Below are 19101 nucleotides of genomic sequence, written 5' to 3'. Positions count from 1 at the left end.
ACATGTTGCCATGACTTGGAAATATTTAACTGATTCTTCAGTGTCATAGAACATAGAATATACAGGCTCTTTGGTCCTTGATGTTATGTTAACCTTTTATTCTACTCTAAGATTAAGCTAACCTACATCCCCTTCATTGTACTATCACCCATGTGCCTATCCAAGAGCCACTTAAATGTCCTTCATGTATCTGACCCTGTTACCACCACTGGGCAGACGCACCCACCACTCTGTGTAAAGAACCAACCTCTGGCGTCTCCCATAAACCTTCCTCCAATCCCCTTAAATTATGACCCCCTTGTGATTGGCATTTCTGCCCTGGGAAAAAAGTGTCTGACTTAATCACTCTATCTGTGCCGCTCATCATCTTGTACACCTCTATCAAGTCGGCACTCCAATGAGTAAAGCTCCAGCTCTGTCAAGCTTTCTTCATAGGACATGCCCTCCAGCCCAGGCAGCATCCAGATAAATTCCTCCGCACTCTCTCTAAAGTTTCCGCATCCTTCCTATAATGAGGCAACCAGAACCGGTTGCCTCATCCAAGTGTGGTCTAAACAGGGCTCTACAGAGCTGCAGCATAACCTCACAGCTCTTAAACTAATTCCCCTGCTAATGAAAGCCAACACACCATATGCTGCCTTAACAACCCTATTCACTTGGCTGGCAACTTTGAGGCATCTACAGACATGGACCCCAAGATCCCTCTGATCCTTCACACTGCTAAGAATTCTGCCTTTAACGCTGTAATCTGCATTCGAGTTCAACCTTCCAAAATGAATCATTTTGCACTTTTCCAGGTTGAGCTCCATCTGTCACTTCTCAGCCCAGTTCTGCATCCTGTCAATGTCCAGTGGCAACCTACGACAGCCCTCCAAACTATTCACAACTCCTCCAACCTTCACGTCATTGGCAAACCTACTAACCTACCCTTTCACTTCCTCATCCAAGTCACTCATAAAATTCACAAAGAGCAGAGGTACCGCAACAGATTCCTGCGAACCACCATTGATCACTGAGCTCCATCTACTACCACCCTCTGTCTTCTATGGGCCAGCCAATTCTGTATCCAGGCAGTCATATCTCCCTGTATCCCATGCCTCCTTTCTGAATGAGCCTACCATGGGGAACCTTATCAAATGCCTTGCTAAAATCCAAATACGCCACATTCACTGCTCTACCTTCTTTAATGTGTTTTGTCACATCCTCAAGAATTGTTGCTTTATTAAAATTCTGGAATTACCTCCATAATGGCATTGTGGGCCTGCCTGCATCATGTGGACTGCAGCTCTTCGTCAGCTCACGCTTAAAACATTGACTCTCCTGTTCCTCGGATGCTGCCTGACTGGCTGTACTTTTCCAGCACCACATTCTTCAACTCTGATCTCCAGCATCTGCTGTCCCCATTTTCTCTGAGCAGATACATAACCAAATTTCAGGAAAGTGTTAGGGGAATTCAACTTCCCCAACATTAACTGGGATAATCATTATGTGAAAGCTTTGAAGAGAATGGAATTCTTAAAATCCAACCTTTTTAGTACATAGAAAAGGGGGTGTGATTCTGGCGTTAAGTTTAGGTAATGAAGCTGGACAAGTGACTGAAGTATCAGTAGGGGAGCATTCTGTATACAGTGATCATGACTCCATTAGATTCAAGATTATTGTGGAAAAAAGGATGAGCCTGAAATTGAAGTTCTAAACTGGACGAAGGCTGATTTCATTAAGATAAAATAAGGTTTGGTCAGTGTGGAATGGGAGCAGTTACTTTCATGTGTGTCTGTCTCAGAATACTGCAATACTTAAAGAAGGAAATATGGAGAGTACAGTTCCAACGTGTTCCAAAAAAGAAAAAGGATGGGAGCATGAAATCTTGGATATCAAGGGCCATACAGCATTGGATAAGAGAAAATGGAGGCATATAGTAGCCTCATGGGCTTAAAATAATAGAACCTCTAGAGGAAGAGAATGTGCACGAGGGAAATGGAACTTGAGATGAGGAGAGCTATAAGGGGTTATAAAAGAATACTGGCAGATAAAATAAAGGAACATTCTGAGTTGTTTTACAGATAAGAAGGGGTAAAAAGGGCCCATAAAGGACCACAATGATAATACGTGTGTAAACCCTTACTACTCTCTGAGTAAAGAAACTACCTCTGACATCTGTCCTATATCCATCACCCCTCAATTTAAAGCTATGCCCCCTCATGCTCAACATCACCATTCTTGGAAAAAGGCTCTCCCTGTCCACCCTATCTAACCCTCTGATTATCTTGTATGTCTCTATTAAGTTACCTCTCAACCTTCTTCTCTCTAACGAAAACAGCCTCAAGTCCCTCAGCCTTTCCTCGTAAGACCTTCCCTCCATACCAGGTAACATCCTAGTAAATCTCCTGTGCACCCTTTCCAAAGCTTCCATATCCTTCTTATAATGCGGTGACCAGAACTGCACACAACACTCCAACAGCGACTGCACCAGAGTTTTGTACAGCTGTGCATAACCTCATGGTTCCGGAACTCGATCCCTCTATTAATAAAAGCTAAAACACTATGTGTCTTCTTAACAACCTGTCAATCTGGTGGCAACTTTCAAGGATCTGTGTACATGGACACCGAGATCTCTCTGCTCATCTACACTACCAAGAATCTTACCATTAGCCCAATATTCCGGTTACTCCGACCAAAGTGAATCACCTCACACTTATCCGCATTAAACTCCATTTGCCACCCCTCAGCCCAGCTCTGCAGCTTATCTAAGTCTCTCTGTAACCTACAACATCCTTTGTCACTATCTACAACTCCACCGACCTCTGCAAATTTACTAACCCACCCTTCTACGCCCTCATCCAGGTCGTTTATAAAGATGATGAACAGCAGTGGACCCAATATCGACCCTTGCGGTCCACCACTAGTAACTGGACTCCAGGATGAACATTTTCCATCAATCACCACCCTCTGTCTTCTTTCAGCAAGCCAATTACTGATCCAAACTGCTATATCTCCCACAATCCCATTCCTCCGTATTTTGTACAATAGCCTACTGTGGGGAACCTTATCGAATGCCTTGCTGAAATCCATATCCACCACGTCAACTGGTTTACACTCATCTACCTGTTTGGTCACCTTCTCGAAGAACTCAATAAGGTTTGTGAGGCATGACCTACTCTTCACAAAACCATGCTGATTATCCCTAATCAAATTATTCTTTTCTAGATGAATATAAATTCTATCTCTTATAACCTTTTCTAACACTTTACCAATAACTGAAGTAAGACTCACTGGTCTATAATTACCGGATTGTCTCTACTCCCCTTCTTGAACAGGGGAACTACATTTGCTATCCTCCAGTCTTCTGGAACTATTCCTGTACACAATGACGATTTAAAGATCAATGCCAAAGGCGCGGCAATCTCCTCCCTGGCTTTCCAGAGGATCCTAGGATAAATCCCAGGGGACTTATCTATTTTCACACTCTACAGGATTTCTAATACTTCTTCCTTGTGAACCTCAATCCCACCTAGTCTAGTAGCCTGTATCTCAGTATTCTCCTCGACCACATTGTCGTTTTCTAGAGTGAATATTGTCAAAAAATATTCATTTAGTGCTTCCCCTATCTCCTCTGATTCCACACACAACGTCCCACTACTATCCTTGATTGGCCCTAATCTTACTTTCGTCATTCTTTTATTCCTTAAATACCTATAGAAAGCCTTCGGGTTTACTCTGATCCTATCCGCCAACAACTTCTCATGTCTCCTCCTGGCTCTTCTGAGCTCTCTCTTTAGATCTTCCCTGGCTACCTTGTAACCCTCAAGCGCCCTAACTGAGCCTTCACATCTCATCCTAACATAAGCCTTCTTCTTCCTCTTGACCAGAGATTCCACTTCCTTCGTAAACCACGGCTCCTGTGCTCTACAGCGTCCTCCCTGCCTGACAGGTACATACTTATCTAGGACACACAGTAGCTTTTCCTTGAATAATCTCCACATTTCTAATGTGCCCATCCCCTGCAGTTTCCTTCCCCATCCTATGCTTCCTAAATCTTGCCTAATCACATCGTAATTGCCTTTCCCCCAGCTGTAACTCTTGCCCAGTGGTATACACCTATCCCTTTCTATCACTAAAGTAAACGTAACAGAATTGTGATCACTATCACCAAAGTGCTCACCTACTTCCAAGTCTAAAACCTGGCTGGGCTCATTACTCAGTACCAAATCTAATGTGGCTTCGTCCCTTGTTGGCCTGTCTACATATGTGTCAGGAAGCCCTTTTGCACACACTGGACAAAAACTGACCCATCTATAGTACTTGAACTATAGTGTTCCCAGTCAATATTTGGAAATGTGAAATCCACCATGTCAGCTACCCTGTCTCTGTTTCTCTCTCTCTCTCTCTCTCCTGTTGAGAATCATCTTTGCTCTCATTTCCTCTACATCTCTGGAACTATTCAGAGGCCTATAGAAAACTCCTAACAGGGTGACCTCTCCTTTCCTGTTTTTAACCTCAGTCCATACTATCTCAATTGACGAGTCCCCAAACATCCTTTCTGCAACTGTAATACTGTCCTTGACCAACAATGCCACACCTCCCCCTCTTTTAACATCTTCTCTGTTCTTTCTGAAACATCTAAATCCTGGAACCTGCAACAACCATTCCTGTCCCTGCTCTAACCATGTCTCCGAAATGGCCACAACATCAAAGTCTCAGGTACCAACCCATGCTGCAAGTTCACCTACCTTATTCCGGATGCTTCAGATGTTGAAGTAGACACACTTCAAACCAACGTCTTGCTTGCCGGTGCCATCTTGTGTACCTGAAACTTGATTTCGGACCTCCCTACTCTCAACCTTTTCGATACTCGAACTACAATTTTGGTTCGAATCCCCCTGCTGGATTAGTTTTAACCCCGCCCCCCCCCCGGATATTGGTACCCCTCTGGTTCAGATGAAGACCATCCTGCTTATAGAGGTCCCACCTTCCCCAGAAACAGCCTCAATTATCAAGAATCTAAAATCCCCCCTCCTGCACCATCCCTGTAGCCACGTGTTCAACTCCTCTCTCTCCCTGTTCCTCGCCTCACTAGCATGTGGTGCGGGCAACAAACCAAAGTTTTTCGAATTCTCTATTGGAAACTATTAGAAGCAATTCTAAGGGACAGCATTAAACTTCAAATGGAGCAGCAGGGATTAGCCAGGAGTAGTCAGTATGGTTTTATTAAGGGGAGGTCAGGTCTGACCAACTTTTGAATTCTGAAGAGGTGACCAGGTGTGTAATGGGAGCACTGCTTTTAATGCCTTCTTGGACTTCAGCAAGGATTTTGATAAAATCTCACATGTAGACAAGTAGCAAAAGTAAGAGGCTAGAGGATTCAGCAAAATCTGGCAAATTAGCTTCACAGTTGGCTGAGTGACAGGAAGTACAGGATGATGGTTGAGGGGTGTTTTCCGATGTGAAGTCTGTCTGTCGTGGGATCCCATGGGTCAGTGTTGTAGCCCTTGCTGTTTGTGGTTTGCATAACTGACTTAGATTTAAATGTAGGAAGGTTGGCCAGTAAGTTCACACATAACACACAAAAATTGATGGAATAGTAAATAGTGAGGAGGATATCTTTTGATTACAGAGGTCTGGGGACTGGTCATATGGGCTTATCAGTAGCAAATAGAATTCATTTCAGATAAACATGAGGTGATGCATTTGGGAAGAACAATCATGGCAAGGGAATACATGATGGATAGTAGTATCATGGGAAGCACCAAGGATCAAAGGGACCTTGGTGTGCATGAGGAAGAATCCCTTAAGGTCTCAAGATGGGTGGAGAAAGTGGTTAAGAAGTCATAGGGGATATTTGCCATTATTAGTAAAGATACCATAGAGTTTAAGAGGAGGGAGGTTAGGCTGGAACTGTATAAAATGTTGGTTAGGCCATAGCTAGAGGTATTGTGTGCAGTTCTGGAATCCACATTATAGGAGGGACGTGGTTGCACTGGAGAGGATGCAGAGGAGATTTATCAAGACGTTATCTGGGCTGGAGAGTTTCTTTCATGCAAAGACATTGAATAGGTCAGAGTTCTTTTCTTCAGAACAGAGGAGATTGAGAGGGGACATGATTGAGATTTGTTAAATTATGAGTAGTATAGGTAGGGTAGACAGGAAGAAGTTTTTTCCTTTTATGGAGGGATCAATAATTAGGGGCATAGATTTAAGCTAAGGGTCAGAAGAGTTGAAAGGAGATGTGAGATAAAGGCATTCTGACCCAAAAGGTGGTGGGATTTGGAACTCATCACCTGTAAGGGTAGTAGAGGCAGAAACCATCATAAATGTTTAAGAATGCCAGCACATATAAGGCTATGGACTAAGTGTTTGAAAATGGAATTAGAATATTTAGATGTTTATTTTTGAGCGTCAGACACGCAATGGACCAAAGGCTATCACTCAAATAGAATATGCACAGTCTTCCAAATGTGGTCTCATGTATAATTGAATAATTGATGTATAATTGAAGTATTCAGTCAGTGTTTCTGTTACAAACTCTGCTTTTGATGTTTCTCTCTTGTCCTGTCAATCCCAGAGTGTCTGTGTTTTTACAAATGTTAATCAGCTACCCCATTGACCAAAAAAAGTGTTTTGTTTCCGATAGAGTGTGGAAAAATTCTGGAAGGATCTGGGAGCTTTTCTTCCCCATACTACCCTGCCTATTATCCACCTCGAGCAGACTGTACCTGGACCTTAAAGGTAAAAAAAATACCATTTGGTTTGTTCTGTCACATGCTCTTCCTATTGAAATTCATTACTTCACACTTCACTATTACATTTTAGTGATTGTGAACATTTTGCCAGGCAGTTATCTTTTAACCCTTTGACCATTGTTTCCTAATTTTATTTGGTTTTGTCACCTACAGTATCTACAATACTGAAACAGCTCTCGTCAAAGTCTCAAATGTCACCCTATGTGATTGTAACAAAGAGTGACTTTGCTACCTGGGCCTTCTTGACCTGATTGGAGCCTTTGACTGGGTTGATGAAAACATCATCTAGGAACTCTGCTTTGTCATCCAGCTATGTCAGACTGCTCTCACTTGTTCCATTCCTATCTATTCTGATCCCATTTCTTATCTACAAAAATACAGACACTCTGGGATTGACAGGACAAGAGAGAAACAAGTGGGTGGCACAGTGGTTAGCACTGCTGCCTCACAGCACCAGAGACCCGGGTTCAATTCCCGTCTCAGGCGAGTGACTGTGTGGAGTTTGCACATTCTCCCCGTGTCTGTGTGGATTTCCTCCGGGTGCTCCGGTTCCTCCCACAGTCCAAAGATGTGCAGGTTAGATGAATTGGCCATGTTAAATTGCCTGTAATGTTAGATGAAGGAGTAAATGTAGGGGAAGGGATCTGAGTGGGTTGCGCTTGGTGGGTCTGTGTGGACTTGTTGGTCCAAAGGACCTGTTCCATACTAAGTAATCTTAACTTCATATCAACTTAATGGTACTGAAACTAAGTGTGCTTTTATGCAGACAACGCACAGCTTCACCTTCTCACACACCACTGTTGAAGAGACCTAAACCATCAGACTGCCTGACTGAGCAGAAATTTACTCCCAACTAAATATGAGAAAGATGAGACCTATTGTTTTTGATGGTGGCTCCTTGCTCTGTTGCCTTTGTATGGGATCCATATCTTTCCCTGACAGCAGTCTGAGACTAAACCAGTCCATTTGATCTTGGGTTCATCTGACTATCACTGAAGTCACCTGTTTCCAGATCTGCAATGTTGTCAGACCTTGCTCCTTTCTCAGCTTATTTGCTGCTGAAATTCTCTTTCGTGAATTTGTCATCTTTCGACTTAACTATTCTTGTGGTCCAACTTCTGCCTTCCTTAAAACCTACCTTTTTGACCGAGCTTTTCTAATATCACCTGAGGCCCATGTCATATTTTGTTTTATAATTACTGCTTGTGGGATGTTTAATTATATAAATGGTGGTATAAACACAAGTTGTTTTAAAGGTCTCCTCACCATTGACCGCAACCTGACCAATTTATCCCTCTAATATGTTTCAAATGGGATGTGTAACAACTGTTATCCTCCAGTCTTCTGGCTCCACTCATGTCTTATTTTAATCCTTTGACGAACTACAACTATCATTGGCATTTATTACCCATCACCAAAAGTTCAAGGTTGTGGACAGGCTGTTATTCAAACAGGTTGCTCTTGTTGAGCAGCAATCAATCTAGGCAAGTGGAGAACATCCCATCATAGTCCTAACTCTTAACATGCAGATGGTGAACAAGGTTTGGGGAATCAGGAGGGAAGTTCCACAGGATACTAAATGGAACAGACTTTGAACAGAGCTAACAACTCAGGACTGGGACTCCATGAGGTGCAGTGGATAATCAGTGGCAGCAGAATCATACTCCAACAGAACCTGCCACCTCATGGCCCTCCACTCTACCACTACTATTCAAGAAAATGGGGCAGCACAGTGACTGCTCTTAGCACTGCTGCCTCACAATGCCAGCAACCTGCTCTCAATTCCACCCTCTGGCAACTGTGCAAACTCTACCTAGACATTCTCCCTGTGTGTCTGGTCTGGTTTCCTCCCACAGTCCAAAGATGCGCAGGTTAGGTGGGTGAATGATCAGTGCTCAGTAAAGGTCATCGAATTTGGTGTGTTTTGCACCATTTGAACTTCTCTTCTACCAGTGTCTCCTCCGTGCTTACTTTTTCATTCGTGACTCCCATCCACCCGGTGAAGAACCCTTCCCAAACCTCCAACATACTCCATCCTCGTAGACACCCTTCTTACCCTCCCTCAACCTTTTTATGTTGAACTTCTGTTGTGACATTGACCGTCTCAACCTGTCTACCCATCTCATCCACACCAACCTCTCACACTCGCAACGCGCAGCCCTTCACTCCCTCTGCTCCAACCCCAACCTTGCCATCAAACCAGTGGATAGGGACGGGGACGGGGGGTGGTGTTCAGCGGTAGTATGGCATACTGAACTCTACCTCACCAAAGCCAGATGCTAAATTGCTGACACCTCCTCCTATTGTGCCCCCTCAACCACAACCCCACCCTTCACAAAACTATCATCTCCCAAACTGTCCACAGCTTCATCACATCAAGGGATCTCCCATCCACAGCCTTCAAAGCCCCAACCCTGTACCACCTGATTCTATCTCTTACCCAAAATCCACAAACCTGATTGACCTATTGTCTCCATCTGCTCCTCATCTCCTCATATCTCGACTCCGTCCTGTTCTCCTTGTCCAGGAACTCCCCACGTACATTCAGGACATCACTCATGCCCTCCACTTCCTCCATGACTTTTGATTGCCTGGCTCCCAACACCTCATCTTCACCGTGGACATCCAGTCCCTGTACATGTCCATCCTCCCGGTGGAGGCCCACATGCACCCCGTTTCTTCCTTTTCCACTGACCTAACCATGCCCCCTCCACTGACACACTCACTCGATTGGCGGAACTGGTCCTCACCCTCAACAACTTCTCCTTCAAATCCTCCCACTTCCATCAGACCAAAGGGTAGCTATGGGCACCCGCATGGGCCCCAGCTATGCCTGCCTCTTCGTAGGGTAAGTGGAACTGTACATCTTCTGCAGCTACACCAGCACCAGCACCTTTTACTCTGCTACATCAATGACTGTATTGGTGCCACCTCGTGCTCCCATGCGGAGGTTGAATGGTTCATCAACACTTTTCATTCTGACCTCAAGTTCACATGGATCATCTCTGACAACTCCCTCCCCTTCCTGGACCTCTGTCTCTGATTCTAGCAACCAACTTAACACTGGCAACAATTTCAAACCCGGTAGATGTGGGTACTGCAGACACTGGAGATTAGATTCCTGATGAAGGGCTTTTGCCTAAAACGTCTATTTTCCTGCTCCTCGGGTGCTGCTTGACCTGGTGTGCATTTCCAGCACCACTCTAATCTTAACTCTATTTCAAACCTATTGACTCTCAGAGCTATCTTGACTACACCAGCTCTCAACCACACCCCCCTGATAAAAACATGATCCCTTGCTCCCAACTCCCCTACCTCCACTATATCTATCCCAGGAGGAACAATTCCACTCCAGAACATTCCAGATATCCTCCTATTTCAGGGACTACAATCTCCCCTCCCACATGATCAATAATGCCCTTCAGTGTATCTCCTCCACTTCCCGCACCTCTGCCCTCGAACCCCACCCCTCCCTCAGCAACAAGGATAGAACCTCCCTGCTCCTCACCTTCCACCCCACTAATCTCCGGACTAGCCTCTGCCATTTCCATCACCTACAGTCAGATCCCACCCCAAAAAATATATTCCCTCCCCATCTCTACCTGCAGAAAGCATTCCTTCCACGACTCCCTTGTTCGGTCAATAACCCTCACCAACCCAACCTCCACACCAATACCTGTCTTTGCCACTGCATGAGGTGTGGACTTGTTGGGCCGAAGGGCCTGTTTCCACACTGTAAGTAATCTAATCTAAATCTAATCTAAAACCTGCACCCTCACCTCCGTCCATGGCCCCAGAGGATCTTTTCACATCTTTTCACAGAGATTTTCCTGCACATCCACCCACCTCATCCACTGTGCTCTTGATGTAGTCCCCTCTACATGGGAAACAGGGTGCCAATGCATGGAGCGTTTCAGGGAATATCTCTGGGACACACACACCAAACAACCCTATCGCCCTGTGGCTAACCACTTCAACCTCCCCTCCCACTCCAGGAGAAAGTGAGGACTGCAGATCAGAGTCGAGTGTGTGTTGCTGGAAAGCACAGCAGGTCAGGCAGAATCCGAGGAGCAGGAGAATCGATGATTCAGACATAAGCCCTTTCCTCCCCTCCCACTCCCCCAACAATATGTAAGTCCTGTGCTGCCTCCACCATCAAATCAAAGCCATCTGCCAAATGAAGGAAGAACTTCATCTTCTGCCTTAGGATCCTTCAAGCACGTGGCATCAACATTGGCTTCACCAGTTTCCAATTCTTTCCTCCACCAACTCATCTCAGATCCAACCCTCCATCTCGGCACTACCCTGTTGACTTATCCTACCTCTTCTACCCACAGACCTATCAGAATTACCCCCCACCTGTATCCACTTATCATGTATCAGGAATTCCTGATAAAAGGCTTATGCCCGAACGTCGATTCTCCAGCTCCCAGATGCTGCCTGACCTTTTGTGCTTTTCCAGCACCACACTTTTTGACTCTTCAGAGAGTGACCCTGGTTCCACACTCATCTGCCATCAGGAACATCCTTCCTGCTTCTGGTGTCTAGTCCTGTTTGAGTTTTATAAGGTTCTGACATCCCCCTCATACTTCTGACCTCCGGTGATTATTATCCTCACTGGTTCAAAATTTCATCACGTGTCAGTGCTGCCATCCCAGGAATCAGACTGATACACCTTGCTGTACTTCCCCAGGTGAGACCCGAACTGTACACGTGTGGTCTCACCAAGCCCCTGTATAATTGCAGCAAGAAATCCCTGCTCCTATACTTCAGCTTGCTTGCTAAGAAGGCCAATATAATATTTCCTGCTTTCTCCACCTATTGTACTTGCAAGCTTGCTTTCAGCGACAGGTGAACAAGGACATCCAGGTCTCATTGCACATACCCCATATCAAGTTATAGTCATTTAGATAATCTGGCTTCCTGTTTCTGTTGCCAAAAAAAAACAAGATTCCCTTGTCTCTAACCTGCTGTTCTAGCCACAGCATATATATGCCATTCTCTCATCAATGGGAATCACAGGATAATGATAGTGGGGGATTTGTTGATGGAAGTGTCAAAAAACATCAAGAGGCGATGGTAGATTTTCTCCTCCTCTGGACTTCGGTGTAATGATGTTGTCTATTACTAGTGTTGTCTCCATCTTTTCATCTATGAAAGTGTGTTGAGTGTGGACCATTTTTCTCTTCAGGTGTCTCCTTCCATGCGGGTAAAAGTGGAGTTCAAGATATTTCTTCTTCAAGAGCCAGTGAATGGAGTCTGCAACGATTATGTGGAAATAAATGACCAGAAGTGAGTTATTCAAACTGAGAGACCATAGATATAGGAACAGGAGTAAGCTGTTCAGCCCTATGAGACTCCGCAATTCTGTCGGATCATGGCTAATCTGACATTCCTTGCATTCATTTTTCCTATCCTTTCCCACAACCCTTGATTCCCCTATAGATTATGAATCTATCTCAGCCTTAAATAAACTCAGGTACTCTGCCCCCACATCTCTCTGTGGCAAGGTGTTCCAAAGAGATGCAACCCATTGAGAGAAGAAATTCCTCCTCTCATTTTTCCAGACTTAAATTGGCACCTTTTTATTCAGAGACTGTGCCCTTTGGTCTTAGATTCCCATGACAGTAAGCATCCTCTCAGGATTTATTCTATCAGGTGCCTTAATAGTTTCATGAAGACATTCTTCTAAACTCCTGTGAGTAGACTCTCAACATTTATTCATACAGCAAGAAAACAGACACTTCAGTCCAATCAGTCCATGCTGAACATTATCCCAAACCAAACTGGTCCCACCTGCCTGGTCCTGGCTCATATCCATCCAAATCCTCCTTATTCATGTACCTTTCTCATTTTCTTTAAAATGTCATGATTGTATCTACATCCACCTTCATGTTCCAAATGAACCTCGCTCTGTAAAAATTTCTGCCATCATGTCTTTTTAAATCTTTCTCTTCTCACATTAAAAATTTGCCCCAAGTCTTGAAATCTACCCATTCCAGGGAAGTGACTACAATGAACTCTATTTATACCCCTCATTATTTCATGAACTACTACGACTTCGCCCCTCAATCTCCTACAGTCCAGTGAAAGAAATCCCAGCCTATCCAGCCTTTATTTATAACTCAAACCTTCCATAACTGGCAACATTCTGGTAATCTCTTCAGAGCCACCTTCAGCTTACAAAATTCCTTCCTATAACTAGGCGATCAGAAGAGACCTCACGAATGTCTTGTACAACCTCAACATGACTTCCCAATTCCTATAGTCAAAAGACTAAACAATGAAGGCAAGCGTGCCAAATGCCTTTTCAACCACCCTGTATATGACACAAACTTCAAAGAAATGTGCCCCTCGGTCCCTCTATTCTACAACTCAAGGCCCTATCATTAATACTATATGCTCTACCTTTTGTTTGTGGTACCAAAGTGCAATACCTTGCATTTATCCAGATTGAATTCCATCTGCCATTTATCAGTTGATTTACCCATTTGATAAAGTTCTTTTTGTAATATTAGAAAACATTCATTGTCTACTATGTCACTAATTTTGGTGTCAATCACAAACTTACTAACCGGGTCTTCTATGTTCTCATCCAAATCACTTATATAAATGTCAAACAAAAGAGGACCTAGAACCGATCCCTGTGGTCCTCCAATCTGAAAAGTAGCTCTCCAGTACCACGCTGTCTCCTGCCATTAAGCCAATTATGTATCCAATTGGCAAGCTCACCCTGAATTCTATATGACCTAACTTTACTAATTAGTCTACCATGCAGAACCTTGTCAAAGACTTTAATAAAGTCAAAGTAAACAACATCTACTGCTCTGCCTCATCAATCTTTTTGATAGCTTCTTCAAAAAATCTCCAAGTTTGTGAATCGATTTTCCACTCACAAAACCATGCTGGCTATTCCAAATTAATTTTTGCCTCTCTAAATGTTCAAAAATCCTATCTTCTTCAATTAACTCAAACAATTTAACCACAACTAAAGTTGGGCTCCCAGGTCTAGTTCTCCAGTTTCTCCTCACAACCTTTCTTCAACAAAAGTACATCATTAGACACCTCACCCATATTTGTAGATAATGCAAATATTTCTGCAAGAGATCTTTCAATTTCCTTCCTTATTTCCTACAACATTCTGGGATAAATTAGCGATTTATCTAAGACCTCTCGAATAGACCTTATCTATTCTCCAGGACCTCCTGAAGTTCCTCTTCTGTAATGTTAATTGTTTTTAAAACATCACTTTTTTTTCTCTACATTCTCCAGACTCCATTTCTTTTACCACAGTAAAAACAGATACAAAATTTTCATTTAATATCTCTCCCAACTCCTGGCATTTAGCACAAAGAAACCACCTTGATCTTTAAAGTGTCCTACCCTCTCTAGTTATCTTCTTACACTTAATATATTTGTAGGAAATCTTTGGAGTATCCTTAACCTTATCTGCCAATGCTTTTATCACATCCCCGCTTTGCCTTCTTGACCTCTTAAGAATGCCCCTGCAGTGTTCGTATAGATTAAGAGATTTAATTGAACCAAGTTGTCTATGTCTAAAATAAGATTCTCTTTTTAAATTCTTGACCAGGACCTCACTATCTTTATTCATCCATTGTTCCTTCATCTAACCAGCCTTACTCTTCACTCTAACAGAAACATAATGCCTCTGAACTCCTGTCACCACATGTTTGAAAGCCTCCCACTTGTCAGACATCCCTTTCCTGCAAACAATTACTCCAATTAACTTTTGCAAGTTCTTGTCTTATACCATTAAAATTTGCCTTATTCCAGTTAAAAGCTTTAACCTTTATTGGAAGGCTTATCTTTTTCCACAACCATTTTGAAACTAATAGAATTGTGATTGAGGAGACTTGGTGGTCTCCTACTTTTATTTCAGTCACCTGCCCTGCCTTATTGTCCAAAAATGGTCTAGTTTTGCTCCTTCTCTTGTAGGAGCATCCACATATTGATAAAGACACTTTTCTTGAACACATTTGACAAATTCTTCACTGTCTAAACCTTTATCACTATGGTAGCCCAATCAATGTTTGGAAAGTTAAAAGTCCCCCATTATTACAACTTTATTATGCTTATTACTTTATTATCTGCGATCTCCCTACATCTCTGTTTCTCAATTTCTCTCTTACTATTGGGGGCCCTATAGTAAATCCCATCAAGGTGATCTTTCCTTTCTTATTTCCAATTTGTACTCATATATTTTTACCGGATGCTTTTTCAGAAACATCTTCCCTAGTTACAACAATAATATATTCTTTAATCAAAAAGCACTCCCCCATCTTTCTTGCCAACTATCTTGCCTCCTTTCTCATCCTTTCTATAGCTTCTAAAACCCAGAACATTGAGCTGCCAGTTTCTGTAATAGTTAGCTGTCCCAATTCCATGTTCCTAACGTGCCCTGAGTTCATCAACTTTACCTGTAAGATTCCTTACATTGAAATAAATGCAATTTAGCTCTTCAAAGTTACTTTATACTCTGAGTCTCTCATCTTCCTTTTCTAACTGACATGCTCTCTTCATGTTCAGAACCTTCCCCATCAATCTTTCGGTTTACCTTGCTACTTAGAATTCCTCCACACCCCCTCTGCAGCAGTATAAAGTCTCCCTTAATGGAACTTAGCATATCTGCTAAGATATCGGTCCCTTTTCAGTTCAGGTTAGACCCTGTTTTGAAAAGGTCTTTTCTCACCCAAAACACATTCCAATTGTCCAAAAACCTGAATCCCTGAACAACACATCACCTCTTCAGCCATTGATTTATCTCCTTTTATGTTTAGCCTTTACTCAAGACAGTCCCTCAATACCATGGATCATTCTAGTGAACCTTCTCTGAATTGTCACTCTCAATACTTTAGATGTGATCTCACAGTTGCAGTAAGACAGCCGTACCCTTAAACTCCAAACCACTTAAAATAAGGGCCAACATTCCATTAGCCTTCCTGATTACCTGCTGCATCTGTGTTTCATGCAGAACTACTCAAAGCTGTTTCTGTTGCAGCTTTTTGCAGTTTTTCTCCATCTCATTATTTGGCAGGTTTCCCTATAATCTGCAAAATTTCCAATGCTGCAGGTTATTAATAAAAATCCAGAAAAGTATCAGGTCTAAGACCAATCCAAGGAAGGCACCATCAATAACTTAACTTTAAATTCAACTACATCCATTAACCTTAAGTTTTGTTTGTGAGAGTGGAGCCAATTTTTAGATGCCCTATCAACCTTTGCACGGATACCAGAAGGTTCTGTCTTGTGAAGAAGAAACCAAGTGAAAGTTACCTTTACAAAGGCATTCTGAGTACCCTGGTGATGATGTTTTCTGGGCTTCCCTCATACAACTTCTCCAAAAAAAAATATTTTGTTCATGTTTGTTAGACGTAACCTTTCCTTTTTGCGGAATCCCAGTAGCCTGATTTTAATTCTGAACAAGAAGGTTTGAGTAGGTTCATGCACATATTTTGAATTTCTAATGAATCTTTCTCTTTCCAATTGAATATTAAATGCATCCTTCTTCCCTCCTTACTTATTTCCAATAATGACAATCAGGTTGATAGGCCTGTAGTCTTTGTCTCTGCTTTGTCCCCTTGTTGGAAAGTAGGAACAAGGACAAACCAGCTTCCAGTCTCAGGAAACTATATTTGTCTCAATTGATTTAAGATGATATGTGATAGAAGCTCACAGGACACCTGTCTCAAATGCTTCATTGCCCTTGGTGAATATCATCTGGGCACACAACCAATTAATTTTGATCTTCCCTCACCTATCTGAGGTGACATTGCAATTAATATTTTAATATTAATTCAAGTCAGATGCTTCTTCTACAGTTAAAGAATTGTCTAAAGGAGTTTGGTTTTAAAGGCACTTTCCTCAGCTCCTTTTCTCAGTTTTTTTTTATTAAATGCAAGACATTACTAACAAAAAAACCATCAGAATATGCAAATTGCATGGACTCCCCAACTTGCAAATGTCGGACTTGTGATCACTTGTACTTCTGAACATGAACCCATACAGGGGTGTAATTTTAAAGATGTGATCTATAAATGTTTCCTGTACTTATTTTCTATTGTTCTGTGTATGTGTTCCAACTTGTGAACTAAGAACAAAGAAAATTACAGTACAGGAACAGGCCTTTTGGCCCTCCAAGCCTGCGCCGATCCAGATTCTCTATCTAACCCTGTTGCCTATTTTATAAAGATCGAATGCTGCTCTGAAAGCTAGTGCTTCCAAATATACCTGTTGGCCTATAACCTAGTGTGCAAGTTTTAACTTTGTCCACTCTAGTCCAACATTGGCACCTCCACATAATGAACTTGATAGACTGAATGGCCATCTCCTGTAATATAATAACTGACTACACGAAAGACTTGCTCAGTAATATTGATTGTGAGATTGTCATGTAAACTTTTGATATGTTTCGACCTGAGTAGGTGAGAATATTGCACAAAGAGGTGTAGGTTTGCTCATTGAGCTGTAGGTTTGATATCCAGACGTTTCATTACCTGGCTAGGTAACATCATCAGTGGCGACCTACAAGTGAAGTGAAGCTGTTGTCTCCTGCTTTCTATTTATGTTTTTGACCTGGATGGGGTTCCTGGAGTTTGTGGTGATGTCATTTCCTGTTCGTTTTCTGAGGGGTTGATAGATGGTATCTAGATCTATGGGTTTGTTTATGGCATTGTGGTTGGAGTGCCAGGCCTCTAGGAATTCTCTGGCATGTCTTTGCTTAGCCTGTCTCAGGATAGATGTGTTGTCCCAGTCGAAATGGTGGGTTTTTTTCATCCGTGTGTAGAGCTAAGAGGGAGAGAGGGTCGTGTCTTTTTGTGGCTAGCTGGTGTTCGTGTATCCTGGTGGCTAACTTTCTTCCTGTTAACTACATCAGCAACCATCCCAACACACACAAACAAAGCTGTATCAGAACACTATTCCAACAAGCCGCCACCACACACTGCAGCACAGACAAATTTCGGAAAACAGAGGAGAACCACCTATACAACGTATTCAAGAAGAACAGATACTCAAAAAAATACAGTCCACAGATTCCTCAAGAACAAACCACGACATGCAAACCAAACACAGCCAGAAACCCTAACCACCTTACCATACATCAAAGAAGTTTCAGAAATGACAGCCAGACTACTAAGACCCCTCGGAATCCTAGTAGCACACAAACCCACCAACATTCTCAAACAAAAACTAACAAACTTAAAAGACCCAGTACAACCCATGGACAAAACCAACGTCATCTACAAAATTCCAACACTACATAGGTCAAACAGGAAGAAGGTTAGTCACCAGGATACACGAACACCAGCTAGCCACAAAAAGACACGACCCTCTCTCCCTCGTAGCCCTACACACGGATGAAAAAAACCCACCATTTTGACTGGGACAACACATCTATCCTGGGACAGGTGAAGCAAAAACATGCCAGAGAATTCCTAGAGGCCTGGCACTCCAACCACAATGCCATAAACAAACCCAGAGATCTAGATGCCATCTATCAACCCCTTAGAAAACGAACCGGAAATGACATCACCACAAACCCCAGGAACCCCATCCAGGAGAAAGATATAAATAGAAAGCAGGAGACAACAGCTTCGCTTCACTTGGAGGTAGCCACTGATGATGTTACCTAGCCAGGTAATGAAACGTCTGGATATCAAACCTACAGCTCAGCGAGCAAACCTACACCCTAAACCTCAACCTGAACTACAAACCTTGCAATATTGCACAAAATGCACTCTCGGGTTAAGTATTGAAATTTCATTTATCAGCTGAAAATAAAAGTTTCACGGTTATAAAAATTACACACTTTTCAGTGTGACAACAGAAACCAAACTATAATGCTTTATGTCAGTTCTTCAGTGACACCTGCTGCAGAATGCTAATGACTATGACATCCAGGAACCCTAGTGCTCCTGGAGTTGAAAGATATCTGCCAAGCTGCTCTGTCTAACTTACTGTCAGCCTGTCATTGTAGGCATTCCTTAGGCCTAGTGTTTTGTCCCAATTATCATAAACTGTTTCATCCTCTCCTTCCATCATAATGTCAGAAGTGGGGATGTTCATTAATGATTGCATATGTTCAATACCATTGGTGACTCCTCAGATACTAAAACAGCTCATGTTCAAGTGCAACAAGACCCAAACAACTCAGGTTAGACTGACAATTGGCAATTGATATTCATGCCACTCAAGTGCCAGCAGGCAATGACCACCACCAACAAGATAAACTCTAGCCACTGTTCCTTGACTTTTAATGGAATCCACCACTGTTTATATCCTGGACGCGACTGTTGACTAGAAACTGAACACAAATAGTCATATACATATTGCGACTACACAA

At 42.7% G+C, this 19101-nt stretch overlaps 1 protein-coding gene across 1 annotated transcript in view; it reads left to right on the top strand.

Moving 5' to 3' along the window:
- Positions 1 to 19101, top strand: part of LOC140494071 (suppressor of tumorigenicity 14 protein-like) — a 121599-nt gene that overhangs the window by 69619 nt on the left and 32879 nt on the right. Inside the window, exons 9-10 of the mRNA XM_072592986.1 lie at positions 6632 to 6726; positions 11932 to 12032. Of these exons, the coding sequence (XP_072449087.1) occupies positions 6632 to 6726; positions 11932 to 12032 (196 nt within the window). The remainder of the gene's footprint in view (positions 1 to 6631; positions 6727 to 11931; positions 12033 to 19101) is intronic.

This window comes from Chiloscyllium punctatum, chromosome 23 (genome assembly GCF_047496795.1).
Source record: "Chiloscyllium punctatum isolate Juve2018m chromosome 23, sChiPun1.3, whole genome shotgun sequence".
Taxonomy (NCBI): Eukaryota; Metazoa; Chordata; class Chondrichthyes; order Orectolobiformes; family Hemiscylliidae; genus Chiloscyllium; species Chiloscyllium punctatum.
Note: the sequence above shows the minus strand (reverse complement) of the source record. Positions and strands in the feature narration are given on the sequence as shown.